This window comes from Bufo gargarizans, chromosome 5 (genome assembly GCF_014858855.1).
Source record: "Bufo gargarizans isolate SCDJY-AF-19 chromosome 5, ASM1485885v1, whole genome shotgun sequence".
Lineage (NCBI taxonomy): Eukaryota > Metazoa > Chordata > Amphibia > Anura > Bufonidae > Bufo > Bufo gargarizans.
Window position 1 is genome coordinate 226,634,168 of NC_058084.1, and position 20,935 is coordinate 226,655,102.

At 42.8% G+C, this 20,935-nt stretch overlaps 1 protein-coding gene across 2 annotated transcripts in view; it reads right to left on the bottom strand.

The window, feature by feature from the left end:
• The window catches only part of CCDC127 (coiled-coil domain containing 127), a 183,768-nt gene that overhangs the window by 59,770 nt on the left and 103,063 nt on the right, over positions 1–20,935 (bottom strand). For both annotated transcript variants that reach the window (XM_044294249.1, XM_044294248.1), the window contains one exon: positions 15,762–15,893. In XM_044294249.1, the coding sequence (XP_044150184.1) occupies positions 15,762–15,876 (115 nt within the window). In that variant the 5' untranslated portion in view covers positions 15,877–15,893. The remainder of the gene's footprint in view (positions 1–15,761; positions 15,894–20,935) is intronic.

Below are 20,935 nucleotides of genomic sequence, written 5' to 3' on the forward strand. Positions count from 1 at the left end.
ACAGGGACCTAAATTAAAAAAAAAATAGTCTGTTACATTGTCAGGTGACATTTTACCAATTTTGCAGTATACAAACCCCTGCTCTGCATAGGTGACAGGGACCTAATTTTTGTAAAATTGTCTGTTCAATTGGTGGGTGACATGAACACAGTTTTGCCGTGAATAAACCCCTGCTCTACATAGTTGACAGGGCCCAAAATTTTTAAAAATAGTCTGTTCCATTGGTGAGTGACATTAACCCGTTTTTGACGACTAAAAACCCCTGCTCTGCATAGGTGACAGGGACTTAAATTTCTAAAATTCGTCTTTAGTTGGCCCTTTCATTCGATCCTTCCGCTTTAATAACTTGTCCCACATTTCAGCTCGATCACATTGCAGCCATTGACCTCCTTTGGATGTGGTATCCCTCTCCGGCCTGGAACTCTGATTCGCCGCTAACCGTGATGAACATGGTAGGCGCAGAGAAGAACATCGAAAGTTGATAGAGCAGATATCCAATTGGCTCATGGACATCACAGGGACGTGCAACATGGTGGAGCAGTATGTGTGCACATGCCTACACGTACTGACTGATGGGTCTGCCCCCTTCAACTTCTGGGTCTCCAAATTGGGCACATGGCCTGAGCTTGCCCTTTGCACCCTAGAGGTGCTGGCCTGCCCTGCAGCCAGTGTATTGTCTGAACGTTTGTTTAGCACGGCTGGAGGGGGTTATTACAGGTTATATTTCCCAATATTGTGGTGTGTACCCTAATTTAAACAAACAAAAAAATAAAAAAAATATTAAAACCAAAAACCAGTGTTGGCTAGGTAACTGATCTCCTGGCACCCGACCGGGTACCTCCGTCGAATGATGCTCCTAGTGCTTCCCGAGGACTCCAAGCACTCCATTTGACACCGTAAGCGCTGCAGACGCCACGAACCGCCGAAGCTTGGTCGAGGTCTTACCGTCTCCTATCCACCCTGGACCTACGACAAGGCTCCAGGCTCGAGTGGGTGAACTTCTCATAAATCCAGAGAGCAGGAACAGCTCTTACAAGAGCAAATAGTATATCCGGGGGGGGGGGGGGGATAGCAAATCTTCAGCGTATAGCAATCCCCAGTGTCGATCAGTTACCCAAACACCAGCAACATGATGAAGGGTAAAACAGGAACTCTATTGAACACACAAGAATTGACTTGTAAAAACAACCAATAAACACGTACAATACACTCAGGCACCCCCACACAAAATCCTCCCCTCTGCCTGTGATACAATTACCCCACACAATGGGTTGATGCAATCGTATCACAGGCAGGAGAATACATCTTCTTTCCTGGAGACAACCGAGGGTAATTCAATTATCTCTTGTGCCATTTTGGGATATGTTAAATGTCCCATAATGCGACATGGTGGAGCAGTATGTGTGCACACGCCTACACTTAGTCCTGGGGCAAGAGGCTGGCAGCCAGGCTTCTCCACCACCCAGTGGCGAGGTTGGTTTAGTCACAGGTTACCTCCCTTCTCCTTCACCACCGATTCCACCTACACCGCCACATCCACCGCCTCCTCAACCTCCCACTCCATATGGTCCTTGTCCTCCTAGATCAAGATTATTTTTTATTTTTATGTATTTTATGTTATTTTAAGTAATTTCCCTATCCACATTTGTTTGCAGAGCACTTGCCATGCGCTTAACCTCATTCTGATGCCATTGCAGCCCTCTAGCCCTTTCCATTACTTTTTTTAGAGCCATTTTAGTGCTGAAAAGTTTGGGTCCTCATTGACTTCAATGGGGTTCGGGGTCAAGTCTGGGTCCCGAACGCAAACCTATTTGCGAAGTTCGGCTAAACCCAAACATCCAGTTGTCAGCTCAACCCCAGCGATGTGCTAATGTCAGCTGAACATAACTATATTAGTGCCAGGGCGTGGCCTGACTGGGGATGTGAGAGGATGTGCAGAGCTGAGCTCCCGGCTGAACATCCTCTAAACCATTCTTCTCCCCGTCCATCTGGGGCTGTAACGGCTCGCCGATACAACAAAGTGCTTCCCCAGGGGTCCTGCTACCGTACCGGTCCGCCATGCGCCATCAAAAGGCCAAATAGAAGGAGGGAAAGGACAGTGAAAGAGCCACCCCAGCAAGGCAAGATGACGCCGGACAGTCAATGAAGCTGCTGGATGTGGCAACATGACTGGAAATGTTTGCTCACACCACCGAATCTGTTCATCCTGCGCCGGCCCTGAATGCATACGCTTCCGCTGTTAAGAGGAATCCTCCAGTGCCTCCATCGCAAGATGACAACATTCCAGAGGACTCTGAGGTCAGTGATCTTAATGGCGGATGGCCGTCTCAGCGGTGGAGCCTACTATCAAGGATGTATTTTCAGCAGTGCTACAATACAATAATGCTATAATACAATAATGCTATCACTGCGCTTACTACCAATGTGGGTGGCCTGAAAGAGGATATAGGGCTACTAGGGCAAGACATGAGGCAAGTCAAAGAGCATATGAGTGAAATTGAGGGCCGCTTAAGTGATTTGGTAGACCAAATGCCGCCAGTTAAAAGGGAAATGCAGCGGATGATTCACAATGTCACCATGCTTATCTCCAAAACTGACAACCTGGAAAACAGGCTGCGGTGAAATAATGTGCGCATGATTGGTGTGCCAGTTGCACCACTGCACCTTTTATTGCTTAGAGTCCTCTATTTTCGTGACCAGGATGCCATTTTGAGAGGTGCAAAAGACTGCACTGATTTGTCTATTGATGGGAACCGGATCTCTTTGTTTCCTAACTTCTCACCTGACGTCCAAAAGAAGCGTGCACGTTTTATTGATGTTAAACGCAGACTGCGACTATTACAGCTTCCATATTTTATGCTATATCCTGCGAAACTGCGAGTCGTGGCGAAAGATAAAACGTATTTATTTGAGGATCCAGGTGCGCCATGTTAGTGGTTGGACTCCACTGAAAAGGATTTAAGAGAGGGCACTTAATCTGCTGATTGCCACAAGTTATTATGCCATCACCTACCTTTTATCTATATGGACAGTTGATAAATGTGGGGTCATGTTGGTTGGATGTCTGCAAATAATAGTGTGCTGGGCGGACTGAGTGCTTGAGTCAATGATTTGCCCAGTATCGGAGACAGCATTTATTAATGTTTGCACCATGTCCTTTTTATCAGTTAGGAGTGTTATACTATAAGGGGGGGAGATCTGCTATATGCTAGCATAGCCGGGAATGTATGCCACTTGCTAGTTTTTATTTAACGTTCCCCTTGTTTGCTATTGCATATTTGTTTGTATTCCCCAAATCCAGGAAATTATTTTCCCCAGGGTTTCACGTGTATGTGAAATTTCTTGGTTATGTATGGGTTGGGAAGGGGGTTGGGAAGGGGGGTGGGAGGGGCTGTGAGACCTTATTGACTGGACACCAATGGTGTGTATGACTGGGGCGAGGCTGCTTACGGTCCTGTAATGCTATGGTTTAAAAACATAAATGGGTACCCTTAGAATAATTGCCTGGAATGTAAGGGGGCTGAACCAACCTGCTAAACGCAATGCAGTCTTTTATGCCTTGTAAACGTATCAACTGGCAATTCTGTGCCTCTCAGAAACTCATCTCACGTTTGAGAGAACACATCTTATTCATAAGGCTTGGGTGGCACAGAAGTTTCATTCCTCCTACTCTATGCAATCGAGAGGGGTGAGCGTGTTGGTGCATAGAAATGTTCCCTTTATATCGAGGGAGGTACATGTGGATGATGAGGGTCCCTTTATATGTATTAACTGTTCTCTGTTTCAATAACAAATTATACTAGTGGCCGTTTATATACCTCCCCTATATTCCTGTGAAGTTCTCAAAAAAGTATCATCCTTCACTTCCAAATTTCCAATCTGCCAGTTCTCATAATTGGTGATTTTAATATGTTCTTGGACAAATCCCTAGATAAATTCCAATCTGATAGTGGGGCCTCTGGCCCTTCTCTATGCTCATTAGCCAAGACGCTCGCTGAAATAGACTTGTATGATTTGTGGAGGTCCAGAAATCCAGGTGTGAAGCAATACTCCTGCTACTCGTCATCAAATAGTTCTCTTTCTAGGATAGATCTCGCTGTGGGATCTAAGGGAGTGTAAGATAAGGTCCAGGATGTTAGGTACTTACCCCGTAGTATTTCTGACCACTCCCCGTTATTAGTAGTACTGGATATAGGGAGAGAGCTATTGGGTCAGGGACAACCATGGCGACTAAACCCTTTATGGATCCAGTTAGTTGATACTGGTACTGTGATATCTGCTGCTATGACTGACTTTTTTTTTTTTTTTTTTACCAATAATGAAGGTTCAGCTAGTCACTCCATTATCTGGGATACAATGAAAGCTTATGTTAGAGGGTTATATATTAAACGGATTAGTTCCCATAACACTAAAAGCAGGGCACTTACGACAGAACTGCTGGATAGAGTTCAGACTACGGAAGCTAAATACATCTCTGACCCCTCCCTAGAAAATTCCTCGCACTGGACGGAGGCGCAAGATCTACTGAAGGAACATTTGATTAGTAGAGCTGGGGACAAACAATTTTTTAAGACTCAACATTATTTTATGGAAGGGAAATGTACGGGCCACCTACTAGCTACTATTATTAAGACTCAATCGGGCCCCTCTTGTGTATTGGGAATCACTAATAAAATGGGCGTTCAAGTATCGGGAGATGATAACATAATGAACATATTCCATGAGCACTATGCAGATGTCTATAAGTCCAGACTAGGGATTAACTGTAGTGACAGAGAGCAATACCTGCATAATATCTAGATGCCCAGCCTGTCTGATGATCAGAGGTTATTACTAGATGTGGACATTCAATTGGAAGAGATGGTATTGGCGGTGCAGTCGCTTCCTAACGGAAAAGCACCTGGAGGAGATGGTCTGCCTTGCGAATTCTACAAAAAACATCAAGAGGCTTTGCTCCCGCAACTCCTACAGGTATTTAATGAATCTTAAAGGACAGATATTTTACCTAGCTCTATGAGAGAAGCATTGGTGGTGGTGATACCTAAACCAGATAAGGATCCCAATATAGTAGATTCATATAGACCCATCTCACTCTTAACAGTAGATATAAAAGTGTTGGCCAAGGTACTTGCTAATAGGCTCCTGAATGTTATCTCCCACATTATACATGAAGATCAGTGCGGGTTTATGCCAGGAAAATCCACGTCATTAAACCTTAGGCGTCTGTTCCTCAATATTCAGATGGGGGGAACAGAATGGGATGTGGGATGCCCTGCAGTGATCTCCTTAGACGCTGCAAAGGCCTTTGATAGTGTTGAATGGGAATACTTATGGGCGGTTATGGCAAAACTAGGATTCGGCCCTGGATACATTAATTGGGTAAAATTGCTCTAAAGTCAACCGAGAGCTAAGCTGCGAATAAATGGTAAGCTATCCCCAATGATGACACTGGAGAGAGGCACCAGGCAGGGGTGCCCTTTGTCACCCCTCCTGTCTGCCATTGCCATAGAGCCCCTGGCTTGTATTTTGCGTTCTACGCCACTGATTCGAGGTCTAGAGAGGGGGAGACGGTGGAGGAAAGAGTCTCGCTATATGAAGACGATACGTGATTATATGTGGGTGATCTGACATCAATAGATCCCATTATATCGTTAATCTCAGACTTTGGAAAACAGTCTGGTTTATTAATTGGAATAAGTCAGTTATTCTTCCGCTGTCCCCTCTTCCGGAATTTCTTTACTTAGATCATGTTAACCTGAAAGTGGTCTCCTACTTTAAATATCTTGGAGTCTCTATTTCAGTACAGCCCTGATCTTATGTAGCGAATAACCTAGTACCACTTTAGGCCTCTTTCACACTTGCGTTGTCCGGATCCGGCGTGTACTCCACTTGCCGGAATTACACGCCGGATCCGGAAAAACGCAAGTGTACTGAAAGCATTTGAAGACGGATCCGTCTTCAAAATGCTTTCAGTGTTACTATAGCAGCCAGGACTGGTTGCCATAGTAGGAGCGGGGAGCGGGGGAGCGGTATACTTACCATCCGTGCGGCTCCCGGGGCGCTCCAGAATGACGTCAGAGCGCCCCATGCGCACGGATGACGTGCCATGCGATCACGTCATCCATGCGCCTGGGGCGCCCTGACGTCACTCTGGAGCGTCCCGGGAGCCGCACGGATGGTAAGTATGCTGCTCCCCCGCTCCCCGCTACACTTTACCATGGCTGCCGGGACTTTAGCGTCCCGGCAGCCATGGTAACCACTCTAAAAAAGCTAAACGTCGTATCCGGCAATGCGCTGAAACGACGTTTAGCTTAAGGCCGGATCCGGATCAATGCCTTACAACGGGCATTCATTCCGGATCCGGCCTCGCGGCAAGTCTTCAGTTTTTTTGGCCGGAGCAAAAAGCGCAGCATGCTGCGCTATTTTCTCCGACCAAAAAACGTTCCGTTCCGGAACTGAAGACATCCTGATGCATCCTGAACGGATTTCACTCCATTCAGAATGCATTAGGATAATCCTGATCAGGATTCTTCCGGCATAGAGCCCCGACGACGGAACTCTATGCCGGAAGACCATAACGCAGGTGTGAAAGAGCCCTTATGGATAGACTTAAACAGAAAGCGGTCACCTGGCATAAGCTTCCATTGTCAATGATAGGTAGAGGTAATCTTCTTAAGAGGATATGGATGCCGCAATTGCTCTACATATTGCATAACTCGCCAGTATGGATTCCCATGCATTATTATCATAAGTTACAGAGAATATTTAGATCTTTGTTATGGAAAAAGAAAAATAGTAGAATCTGATATGAAACATTACAGCGTGATAAAGTGGGGGGGACTGGTGTTACCTAACCCCTTTATACATTTCTTAGCAGCTCAGTGTCAACACCTTAAGGGCTGGGGGTCCCTGAGAGAGATGGGAATGCTATGGAATTGCAGTGCGCTACAGGGCTATTGGACAGATATAATCGATTTATTAACCGCTTCAACCCCCCTAGCTGAAACACCCTTAATGACCAGGCCACTTTTTACACTTCTGCACTACACTATTTTCACCGTTAATTGCTCGGTCATGCAACTTACCACCCAAATGAATTGTATCTTCTTTTCTTATCACTAATAGAGCTTTCATTTGGTGGTATTTCATTGCTGCTGACATTTTAACTTTTTTTGTTATTAATCAAAATTTAATGATTTTTTTGCAAAAGAAATGAAATTTTTCACTTACAGTTGTAAAATTTTGCAAAAAAAAAAAAAAGACATCCATGTATACATTTTTCGCTAAATGTATTGTTCTACATGTCTTTGATATAAAAAAAAAATGGTTTGGGTAAAAGTTATAGCGTTTACAAACTATGGTGCAAAAATGTGAATTTCCTCTTTTTGAAGCAGCTCTGACTTTCTGAGCACCTGTCATGTTTCCTGAGGTTCTACAATGCCCAGACAGTACAAACACCCCACAAATGACCCCATTTCGGAAAGTAGACACCCTAAGTTATTCACTGATGGGCATAGTGAGTTCATAGAACTTTTTATTTAGTTGTCACAAGTTAGCGGAAAATGATGATTTTTTCTTTTTTTTTCTTACAAAGTCTCATATTCCACTAACTTGTGACTTCCATGAACTCACTATGCCCATCACAAAATACATTGGGGTGTCTTCTTTCCAAAATGGGGTCACTTGTGGGGTAGTTATACCGCCCTGGCATTTTAGGGGCCCAGATGCGTAAGAAGTAGTTTGAAATCAAAATCAGTAAAAAATGACCAGTGAAATACGAAAGGTGCTCTTTGGAATGTGTGCTCCTTTGCCCACCTAGGCTGCAAAAAAGTGTCACACATGTGGTATCGCCGTACTCAGGAGAAGTTGGGGAATGTGTTTTGGGGTGTCATTTTACATATACCCATGCTGGGTGAGAGAAATATCTTGGCAAAAGACAACTTTTCCCAATTTTTTTTATACAAAGTTGGCATTTGACCAAGATATTTATCTCACCCAGCATGGATATATGTAAAATGACACCCCAAAACACATTCCCCAACTTCTCCCGAGTACGGCGATACCACATGTGTGACACTTTTTTGCAGCCTAGATGCGCAAAGCGGCCCAAATGCCTTTTAGGAGGGCATTTTTAGACATTTGGATCCCAGACTTCTTCTCACGCTTTCGGGCCCCTAAAATGCCAGGGCAATATAAATACCCCACATGTGACCCCATTTTGGAAAGAAGACACCCCAAGATATAAAAGTCTAAAAAATTTTACGCATTTGGATTCCGTGAGGGGTATGGTGAGTTCATGTGAGATTTGATTTTTTGACACAAGTTAGTGGAATATGAGACTTAATAGAGTATGAGACTGTAAGAAAAATAAAATATCTATTTCCGCTAACTTGTGCCAAAAAAATGTCTAAATGGAGCCTTACAGGGGGTGATCAATGACAGGGGGGTGATCAGGGCGTCTATATGGGTGATCACCCCCCCCTTTTCATTGATCACCCCCCTGTAAGGCTCCATTCAGACGTCTGTATGTGTTTTGCGGATCCGATCCATGTATCAGTGGATCCGTAAAAAACATACGGACGTCTGAATGGAGCCTTACAGGGGGGTGATCAGGGAGTCTGTATGGGGTGATCACCCCCCTGTCATTGATCACCCCCCTGTAAGGCTCCATTCAGACGTCCGTATGTGTTTTGCGGATCCGATCCATGTATCCGTGGATCTGTAAAAATCATACGGACGTCTGAATGGAGCCTTACAGGGGGGTGATCAATGACAGGGGGGTGATCAATGACAGGGGGGTGATCAGGGAGTCTATATGGGTGATCACCCCCCCTTTTCATTGATCACCCCCCTGCAAGGCTCCATTCAGACGTCCGTATGTGTTTTGCGGATCCGATCCATGTATCCGTGGATCCGTAAAAATCATACGGACGTCTGAATGGAGCCTTACAGGGGGGGTGATCAGGGAGTCTATATGGGGTGATCAGGGAATCTAGGGGTTAAGAAGTGACAGGGGGGGTGTAGTGTAGTGGTGTTTGGTGGTACTTTACTGAGCTACCTGTGTCCTCTGGTGGTCGATCCAAACAAAAGGGACCACCAGAGGACCAGGCAGTAGGTATATTAGATGCTGTTATCAAAACAGAGTCTAATATACCTGTTAGGGGTTAAAAAAAATCGCATCTCCAGCCTGCCAGTGAATGATCGCCGCTGGCAGGCTAGAGATCCTGTCTCCTTCCTTCCGATCCTATGAACGCGCGCGCCTGTGTGCGTGCGTTCACAGGAAGTCTCGGCTATCGCGGGATGACGCGTATATGCGTCACTGTGCGCAGAGCTGCTGCCTCCGGACCACGATCCTGCGTTACGCGGTCCGCAGGCGGTTAAACAAAATTAAAAGCGTCAATTATAAACTGGATATTCGGTTTTGCTTGCTTGGTATGTTAGATTCGGATAACTTGCCACCAAATGTTACAATCAGCTGCTAAATGGATGCAGCCGCTTCCCCCAAGCATATCGGAATTCATTACCAGAATGAATACAGTCATAAGATTGGAAAGAGGAGTATACATGAAGCATGTCAAAATTTGATACCGTTTGGGGCCCCTAGGCAAAGAAAGGTGCGACAATGCGATTTAGATGGCAAATCATTAAAGTCCAATCCATATACAACCGCAATCTGAATGTTGGAATTATATCAGTACTTAATCCGATTGTTAGTTTTCAGTAATTATACTGTCGATTGTTCTTATACTATTCCGATTATTACTTTTCAGTAGTTGCACTGTCGATTATTCTTAGTTCCAAATAAGCGCATACACAAATGTTGCAAGTCCTTCAAGACAGGGGAAACTAAGTAACACAGTATGATGACATATCGTGGTGGCGTCCCACCTCTTGTTGTTACTATGTCGGCAAATAACCTTAGTCTCGTTGATGTTCCCCGTGTTTCTGTCCGGGCTTGGTGGTTCGCAATGAACCCAGGATCAGCTGACTGCGCGCTAGTCTCAGCTGGTCATGCGCTTGTTTGAATCGTCTTTTATCGGAGCTTCTTTTCCAAAGGTTGTCGGTTCTCCGGTGTGACAGTCCTGCGACAGTATAATTACTGAAAACTAACAAACAATCGGATTAAGTACTGATATAATTCCAACATTCAGATTGCGGTTGTATATGGATTAGACTTTAATGATTTGCCATCTAAATCGCATTGTCGCACCTTACTTTGCCTAGCGCATGGATTGTGGTTATCCATAGGTTGGATTTTGGAACGAGTGCTACTTCACTATTGCACTTTACCATATTGCGGCTGCTTATCAATTTGGAGTGTGACCATTGCTGCTGTAAATTGTACCACTTGTTCTAATATCTACCGTTTTCATTTAGATGAATATGCTGTTATTTTTATGAATTATTGCTGCCATTTTTAACACTGCTTATCTTTATCAATGATATTTTAGGAAGTTGAAATAAATGACATTTAATTAATCTCTATTTTTGACTGCATATTTTGAGTGCCTGGTCTTTTACATATTGATTATTTCTTTGTGGCTAGGTGGGTCACTAAGACCAAGAGCACCTGATCCAAATGATTCAGCTGTAGTGATCCACAGATACCTTGTTTGACATTTTTTCCTTTCCACCTATTCTGATCAGCTCCTCGGCTGATAATATGGATATATGGAGTCATATTGAGATAAAAAAACAGACAGTAGAAACGTTTGATTTTGATTCAACACAAAATCACGTGGATTCTGTGTCTGGGATTTTTGGAGAGCTGGAGACCCTATTACAGAAACAACTTAAACAACGGTGGGAGATTAAGTCTCTCACACAATATATTAAAAACGGAAATATTCCCAAGGGGTTGCAGCTCTCCAAGACTCCCGCACAGGATCTATGTGATGACAAATTCAACATGGAGTGGAATCAACTATTGAAAAGCCAATCTATTATATTGATAGAATTAATTATCAAAAGAAGGACACAGATATTGGAAGATCTATCTGGTAGGATTATAAAAAATAAGGAGAAAGCTGATATACTACCTAAGAATGAGGAGTATAACACCTGGCAACAAAAAATCTGTAGAAGTATGGATAGACTAGAACAGGAAATTATAGATAACAAAATGAAAAAATACAACAGACGTCAACCAGCAAGTTATAGAGAACACATAGAAGTCACTACACCAGTAGAGAAAGATGAAATCCCCACACAACATGTGAAAGCAAAAGGAAAAACTAAAAATAGAGAGACACACATAAAGAAATTCACAAAGAGGTGAGAGATAAAAATGACACTAATTTAGACACAAATATTCAAATCTCAAATAAGTATTAAGTTCTGAGTAGGGAGCCTTTTTTAGATTATATCCCGCCACATCATCGGACACAGAACATACGACACAGAGCCCAACACTCCCCAAAGAGGATACCCCGTGTGGATCATTTAAATCCCCCAGTCCAACACACATACAATTTGAGGAACAAATTAGTAACACAGGACTGGGATTACGGGGAAACATTACACAGCCCGATACCGAATCACAATCCTCACTGGAGGCACAACAGGACACTAGAGAGGTCACACAATTGGACACAAGACTATCAAGGAAAAAGAGAAAAACACGAAGGGCAAAGAGAAAGAAGGCACAAACACAGATATTAGATACAGACACAGTGTCACAAAGTTCAATAATGAACTTAAGTAGTGTAAATTTGACGTCATCTCAAATCTCACTATTAGAGAAGGGTCTCAAGTTTGCTCCGAGTTCACACCTGAGTAGATTTGACACCTATGTGGGAATTGAGAAGTTCATAAGGAAAATTTGCCTTAACACACACTCAGGAGATACCTAAATTTATCCATACTGAATTAAGGGCCAAATCAACTAAATATCCAAGAAATGAAATTAGTTCTGAGATAGAGGCTTTTAGAAAGAACGTGGAACGAGATATTAGATCTATGAGGAATGTCAGCAGAGACAGATCTAATCTTTCGAATCAAGAGATCGCAGCCATTAAACAACTTCAGAAGAATGACGGGATCACGATTCGCCCCGCCGATAAAGGCGGAGCAATAGTGATCCTGAATACTGAGGATTATAATAAAGAGTGCCACAGACAACTGTCTGATATGGAGATATATACCAAACTGACTAGGGATCCAATTAACCAATTCTACCCAGAATTGGTAAAACTATGTGAGAAAGGTGCAGAGGAGAATATTTTATTGGAAAATGAGGTGAAGTTTATATTGAGCACACAATGCAGACTTCCAGCCTTTTATTATCTACCAAAAGTGCACAAGTGCTCTATAAACCCCCCAGGCCATCCGATCATTTCGGGGATAAACTCTTTGACGGCCAACCTCTCTCAATATGTTGATCATCAGCTGCAGCCTGTAGTGAAGAATACTCAATTTTATCTGAAGGATACTACACAAATAATTAAAATTTTAGAAAACCTCACAGTAGATCAAAATTGGACATGAGGCACGTTGGATGTCCAATCGTTATACACGTCTATTAGACACGAGCGAGGATTGGAGGCACTAACATCCCAACTACTTAAAAGTGGTACATTTAAATCCATACAGATAGATTTTATGGCGGAGGCAGTAAATTTTATTCTAAAACACAACTATTTTATATTTAATTCAGAGTTTTTTTTTGCAGAAGTCTGGTACCGCAATGGGCACCAGATTCGCCCCCAGTTATGCAAATTTATTTATGTCAAACTGGGAGGATGAGATCATCTCGCCTAGATTGGGGGCGGATCTGGTGCTCTGGAAACGATACATAGACGATGTTGTTTTTATTTGGAGGGGATCGGATTTAGCATTGAGTTCTTTTTTATCCGACATAAATTGCAATAATCTGAACCTCCATTTTACATCAAATATTAGTAAGACTAACATTGAGTTTTTAGATTAAAAGATTGACATTAATGTGGATAGGCTGGTCTGTAGCACTTACCATAAGCAAACAGCCAAAAATAATTTTATATTACACTCTAGCTGCCACCTCCCAAGGTGGTTGGTAAATGTACCAATGAGCCAGTTCAGACGCCTGAAAAGAAATTGTACAATGGATGAGCCTTTTTTAAAGAGGCCGAAACCTTGAAACAGCAGTTTATTGAGAAGGATTACCCGTATGATTGCATTGAAGGGGCCCTAAATAAGGTCAAAAGTTTGGACCGTAAGGAATTTTTTCGGGATAAAAAAGTAGAACCTCAAAATGATTCGATGTCATGTGAGGGATTACAAATTATTTTACCTTTTAATACCCAACACAAGAAGGTCGAGAATATTATTGTAAAACATTGGCCCTTTTTACAAAAAGATATGGTTATAGGGCCTATAAGTCCATTTCAAATAGTAATGGCTATACACATGAGACAAGGTCCTTTTTGACATGTAATAGTAAAAGCGTCATCTATTTATTTACATGCCCCTGCAAAAAACAATATGTTGGCCGCACTAAGAGACTTTTTAAAAAAAAGGATATCTGAACATGTGGCCAACATACGCAGAGGCTATGAGAACCACACTGTCTCAAAACATTTTAAATTGTGTCATAATAAAGACCCTACTGGTCTGGTTTACACGGCACTAGCCAAAGTTTACCCAGACTGGAGAGGGGGCGATCTGGTAAAAAAAGATGTCAAGATTGGAGTCGAAATTTATATTTGACTTTGGCTCATTGGTACCCAATGGGTTAAATGTGGATTGGGAGTTATTTGGATTTTTGTAGAACATTCCTTGGCACAAGGGGGGCACATTCATTTATGTCCCCCCCTCGAACCAATGAGTTCTATAGATATACCCGTCGATTTAAAATGTTATGGCTGAATTGTGGTCTATTAATGTGTTTTATATAAAATTTTATAGAAACTCAATGTATTTTATATTTATTTTACATACATTATGTTTTATGTCATATTTAAGCAGCGATTGTGCAAAAAACGCATCTAAATGAAAAAACGCATGATAAACGCAGAGAAATCGCACCATGGAAAATCCGGGTTTTAGAGATCGCTTTGGAATAATGAAAGGCTATGCCAGGTTTTGATAATCACCTTAATCAGGCCATAAAAGGAGGAGGGGAAACATTGCAAGGTTACCACTGAGGAAGGGGTCATTTGTAATATCCCCAAAATGCGTATGGGTAGCACCGGCATGCTGGTTAAAGAAGTCCCTCTGGATCCGAAGTAAAGGACTGTCACACCGGAGAACCGACAACCTTTAGAAAAGAAGCTCCGATAACAGACGATTCAAACAAGCGCATGACCAGCTGAGTCTAGCGCGCAGTCAGCTGATCCTGGGTTCATTGCGAACCACCAAGCCCAGACAGAAACAGGGGGAACATCAACGAGACTAAGGTAATTGCCGACATAGTAACAACAAGAGGTGGGACGCCACTACGATATGTCATCATACTGTGTTACTTAGTTTCCCCTGTCTTGAAGGACTTGCAACATTTGTGTATGCGCTTATTTGGAACTAAGAATAATCGACAGTACAACTACTGAAAAGTAATAATCAGAATAGTATAAGAACAATCGACAGTATAATTACTGAAAAATAACAATCGGATTAAGTACTGATATAATTCCAACATTCAGATTGCGGTTGTATATGGATTGGACTTTGATGATTTGCCATCTAAATCGCATTGTCGCACCTTTCTTTGCCTAGCGCATGGATTGTGGTTATCCATAGGTTGGATTTTGGAACGAGAGCTACATCAGTATTGCACTTTACCACATTGCGGCTGCTTATCAATTTGGAGTGTGACCATTGCTGCTGTAAATTGTACCACTTGTTCTAATATCTACAGTTTTCATTTAGATGAATATGCTGTTATTTTTATGAATTATTGCTGCCATTTTTAACACTGCTATCTTTATCAATATTTTAGGAAGTTGAAATAAATGACATTTAGGCTACTTTCACACTAGCGTTCGGCTGTCCGCTTGTGAGCTCCGTTTGAAGGGGCTCACAAGCGGACCCGAACGCTTCCGTCCAGTCCTAATGCATTCTGAGTGGACGTGGATCCGCTCAGAATGCATCAGTCTGGCGGCGTTCAGCCTCCGCTCCGCTCAGCAGGCGGACACCTGAACGCACCTGAACCTGAACGGATCCGTTTGAAGATGACACAATATGGCTCAATATTCAAACGGATCCGTCCACCATTAACTTTCAATGTAAAAGTCTGGATGGATCCGCTCAGGCTACTTTCACACTTAGAAAATTTTATACAATATAATGCAGACGGATCTGTTCTGAATGGAGCCACCGTCTGCATTATAAGAGCGGATCCGTTCAGAACGGATCCGCTCTGAACGCTAGTGTGAAAGTAGCCGAAATTAATCTCTATTTTTGACTGCATATTTTGAGTGCCTGGTCTACCTTTTACATATTGATTATTTCTTTATGGCTAGGTGGGTCACTAAGACCAAGAGCACCTGATCCAAATTATTCAGCTGTAGTGATCCACAGATACCTTGTTTGACATGGTTTTAATCAGCATGATCAGCCGGTTTAATAGGATTGGTGACAGAGCCGCTTTAACAGGGGTGTGTAGACATTGTACATCTACTGTACTGCATCTTTTTGCATAAAACTATTTATCAATCTGTTAAGCACTACTTGCTCTGTTACATGCTGCTTTGCAGACTACGCTGCATTTTCATGTTGACAGGTTCCATATAAATGTAAATTTTAAATTTACCATACATAAAATACAAATAATAATTTAAACTTACGAAAAGCAGCAAGCCCCAATACTGGTACCAGCAAAGCATAGTTCCATTTATTCCCATTTTCGCCTTCTCCATTTGGACGAATGTTCCACTGGGGCGGATTGTTTAAATTATTCATCGGCGTTCACCCTAGAACTGTGGAGCAATGGAAAAATAAAAACAAACAGTTCCATACAGTTATTTATGTTTGTTTTAAAACTTTTTTTATTGTTTTATCATCAATAAGAACACACTCATTGACACTCGGATGTACATGACATAAAACTGAGACACGGATACCATATGTCGTAATGCGTATCAGAGATAATAAACATAATGGACATACTCCACATTCCAGTAACATATCCAAGTATAAGCACGGAAATACCGAACATTCGGATAACATCCACATACAAAACAAGCAGTAGTGGACAAACACAGGTAAGCAGGGTGGGGTAGAATAAGGGAAAAAGTAGCGGGGGGGGGGGTGAAAGGTAAAACCAGTAGTTGATACCTGAGAGATTCCCAATAACTTTGGGACCTTGTCATATTAAGGACAGTCAGATGGTATAAACTCGTACCTCGTAAGTCTCATCCATATGAACTCTGGACTGCTCATCTTCATGCAAGGGCTAGACATTCAAGTATATCTAGTGATGTCCTATCCAAGGCACTCACTGTAGAGTAAAGCGCCTATATGCTCTCCAGGGGTTCCAAATAGCCTCAAATTTGAGTGGGGATCCAAGGTCCCAGTGTACTATCTGCTCAAGTCTACATATCTGATCACATTTGACAAACCATTTCTGGATTGGAGGTATTTCCTGTTGTTTCCAGCATGTCGCAATAAGAAGTCTAGCAGAGGCCAGCAGAGCCGTACACAAAATTCTTATATTCTTTGGACCCTTTATATCATTATACAAACCGAACAGGCAAAGTTTTGGAGTCACAGGGACAAGTGTCCCACTCATTTTTGATAATACTCCACATACTGCTTCCCAAAAGGGCGCTATTTGGTCACAAGACCACCAAATGTGTGCATGAGTACCCACCTCCCAATTACACCTCCAACACAACGGGCTTGTAGTAGTAGGAAACATACGATGGAGTCTTTGGGGTGTAAAATACCACCTAGTTAGGACTTTATAACTGTTTTCTTGTACCTTAACACACCTGGACACCCTAGTCGGGGAGAGCAAAGAGAGTTTCCTCTCAGCAGTTGAAAATTTGATTTGTAAGTCTACCTCCCATTGTTGAAGAAAGGTTGGGCTATCTATTTTAGACGCGGACATTAAAATCTCATATAGTTTAGATAATTTCCCTGTGGGATCTTTAATCTGCGTGACTAACTTCTCGAATGAGGAGTGGACTGTTAGGCCTCATGCACACGAACGTTTTTTTTTAAGGTCCGCAAAAACTGGGTCCGTAGGTCCGTGATCCGTGACCGTTTTTTCGTCCGTGTGTCTTCCTTGTTTTTTGGAGGATCCACGGACATGAAAAATGAAAGAAAAATCTAAGTCAAGTTTGCCATTGAAATGATAGGAAAAAACGGACACGGATCACGGACACGGATGACAATCTTGTGTGCATCCGTGATTTTTCACGGACCCATTGACTTGAATGGGTCCGTGAACCTTTGGCCGTGAAAAAAATAGGACAGGTCATATTTTTTTCACGGCCAGGAAACACGGATCACGGATGCGGCTGCCAAACGGTGCATTTTCCGATTTTTCCACGGACCCATTGAAAGTCAATGGGTCCGTGAAAAAAAACGGAAAACGGCACAACGGCCACGGATGCACACAACGGTCGTGTGCATGAGGCCTTACCGTAGGTAGACGCGTTAGATACTGTTTTAAATATCTGATACAATAGTTGATATGGAACGGGGAACAATCTTTCATCAGCGGGTGTTTATAAAGATCGAATGCTGAAGGGATATCATTATCCAGGCAAATAGCCAACAACGGAGATACCCCGTGCTTCACACTGTCTGGAAGAGTGTGCAGAAAATCTGCGGATGCTTGAAAAAAGACGTCTCTAATTTGCATTAGTATCAGGAAATTAGGCATCAAAACAGATCTCCAGTGAGACTTCACCCACACGTTCAGTACGTATTTAGTAATTGAACTTTGGGTTCTAATATTTTTGGAAGCTTGGGGACCATCCATAAATAAGAATGCTCTCAATGGGACAGACGACATGGCTTGTTCCACCATCAGATCCAACCGATCTGAAAGAGGCCTTAGCCATTCTAAACACCTAAGGCACAACATCGCCTTGTGATAGTGATACACATCTGGAATACCCAAACCACCGTGGATAGGGTGTCGTGTGATCTGTTTAAAAGGTAAGCGTGCCCTTCCTCCACCCCAAAGGAATCTCAACATAATATCTTGTATTTTTTTGAAAAATGATTTGGGGATAGGTATCGGGAGAGTCTGAATATAATACAAGATAGTAGGCAAAAGAATAGTTTTGATTAGAGTCCTGCGCCCGAACCAGGAAACATATGGGATATCCCATGATCTAATAATGTCCTCTAAACGTTTCGGGAGGGGTACAAAGTTTTCGTGATATAACCTGGAGAAATCCGGCGTGAGTTTTATCCCTAAAAAAGTAATATGAGTTGTTATCCATACAAATGGTGTGGTCGACTTAAGAACCTCCAAATCTCCGGGCACTACCGACATATATAGTACCACTGACTTGGCCAGGTTTACTGAAAAATTTGACAAGTCAGAAAAAGTTTTAAGTGTCGACATGATGGCTGGAAAGGCAATTATAGGGTTGGATACCAACAGCAGTACGTCATCAGCAAAGGCCGCGTCTGATGGACCGATGATCCCACTGATAGTCCAGCTATCTCCTCATGTTGTCGAAAAGATTGCAGAAGAGTCTCAATGACCAGCACAAACAACAATGGAGAGAGAGGGCAACCTTGTCTCGTACCATTGGATATTCTAAACACAGGAGATAGCGTACCATTAACCAGGATCCTCGCAGTGGGCGGGTTATACATTGCCATGACAGCTGCTATAAGGCTTTGGTCATAAACAACCAGTCCACCCTATCGAATGCCTTTTCCGCATCCATACTAAGAATCGCTAAGGGGATGTTTTGCGTTTTCGCCCATTGCATAAGGTGAACAATCCGAATAACATTGCTCCTTCCTTCCCTAGTGGGTATGAATCCTACCTGTTCGGGGGATATAAGTTCTGGTAAAAACTTTTTCAGCCTATTAGCTAGTAGTTTGGCGTACAATTTTAAATAATTGTTGAGTAAAGAGATTGGCCTATAACTGGCACATAACGAGTGGTCCTTTTCAGGTTTGGGTATAATACCATACAGTTATTTAGGCAAGTATCCACAACAATGCAGAAATAGACCTCAGAGACCTTTTGGTTGCAAAGTAAATCTTAACCACTTCCTGTCCTCCGCCATACATCTTAGGCAAATGTTCGGTATTAAAACATGGCACCCATTCTGGAGCTGAGCAGGCGCCAGTCACAGACATTTAACACCCCTATGTCATGGTCTATCATGACCATGACATTTGAAGTGGCTTTTCCCAGTAGCGCTGTGCACCTGGGGCCCGAACAGCTACCCTGCACGACAATCGGAGAAGTAGTTTGTTCCTTGTTATAGCCTCAAGCCTAAGGAAGGTTTAAGGCTACGACAGCAATAAGTTCCTATGGAGACCTCCCTGAGACAGGGCTGTAGAAACATAAGAAATCTCCCATAGGCCGCAAGGGCAATTTATTGCAGTCTATAGGAAAAGCAATCTGTCGATCACATGTTCAGGAACTTTTGATAAACTGGCGATTTTGCAAGTTTTCCCACCTACAAAGAATGGAGAGGTCTGTAATTTTTATCGTAGGTACACTTTAACTGTGAGAGGAAGAAACAGCCACTGTTCATTAGGAGGTTCAAGCCATAGAGGGGTCTGCTTAAACCAGCTGGAAGAAGACCACAATGCATCGCTTAAAGTGATCCATAGTCTGCAGACACAAACTTTTGCTCCGTGACCTGCAATCTCATGTGGCAGATCTGGATAACAGAGGTCGACACCACATTAAAAACTGTGGGGTCCCTGAAGCCTCGGAGGAAGATGAATGCACAATCCTTCTCACCATCTTTAATACTATTTTAAATCGCCCTGTCACTTAACCTATCCTGATTGATCGGGCACATAGAGCATTGTGCCCTAAATCACTGGAAGGAGCCCCGAGAGACATTATTTGCTTTGTTAATGACTTAAGCTTAAATAAAGAAATAATGGCAAAAGCTTGTTCTTTCCGTGGACTGGACTACCAAGGTACCCAGGTGTCTCCATTTCAAGATCTCTCCTCCTCCCTTTCAGATTTCATAAAAAATTTAAAAAATGTATAAAAAAAAGTCACTGGATACACCAAATGTTTGAGGTTATGCAGTAGTAGGCCTGATCGTTGGAGCTCAATGCTCTAGTTCAGAATATTGGTCTGTTTGAGTCCACGATGCCGTGAGCTACAAATCCTTCCGACAATCAGGGTATCCAGGTGGAGCAGAGATCTCTTATACGAGATGTACACCTATATGACGGAAGGTGTAGCCTACTTCCTATATGCTATAGGGCAATATAGCAGGGTGGCATTAACATCAATGTATGTAATAGATACTTGAACCATAAGTACTTTAACCCCTCCAGGAGAAGCTTATACTGATGCTAGTTCACATGGATGCTTCGATCAGACGCCAAGTGTATTATTAGGACCTTCCGCCTTGTCCCACGTGATCCAGGTCATGTGATCGGAGAATGTCCATGTGATCGAAGGGAAAGGTATGGGTTGGCTAAGATGATTTCACCGCTTTGGCGCACGCCTCTTAAACTTGAAAACGAAGTACAGCTGTGTTCATCTCCACAGCTATGGTAGTGTAGAATCCATTAGATAAATATGGCTGCTAGAACCATACGCGTTTCAGGGTCTGAACTTGCCCCTTCCTGAGGAAGGGGAAAGTTCAGACCCCGAAACACATCTCCATTAAAACGAATGAAAGCTTGCTCGTGTGAAAGGGGCCTTTGGCTTTCAAGGTCCCTTTATGAATGCTCTGAAGGGCTTTTACTCCTCCCCTGGCGCTATAGTTAGTCTCCTACACGCCCATTCTTCTCTACTGAGCAAATGCAATGGGACCAAGCAGGGATGCACCCTTTCTCCTCTACT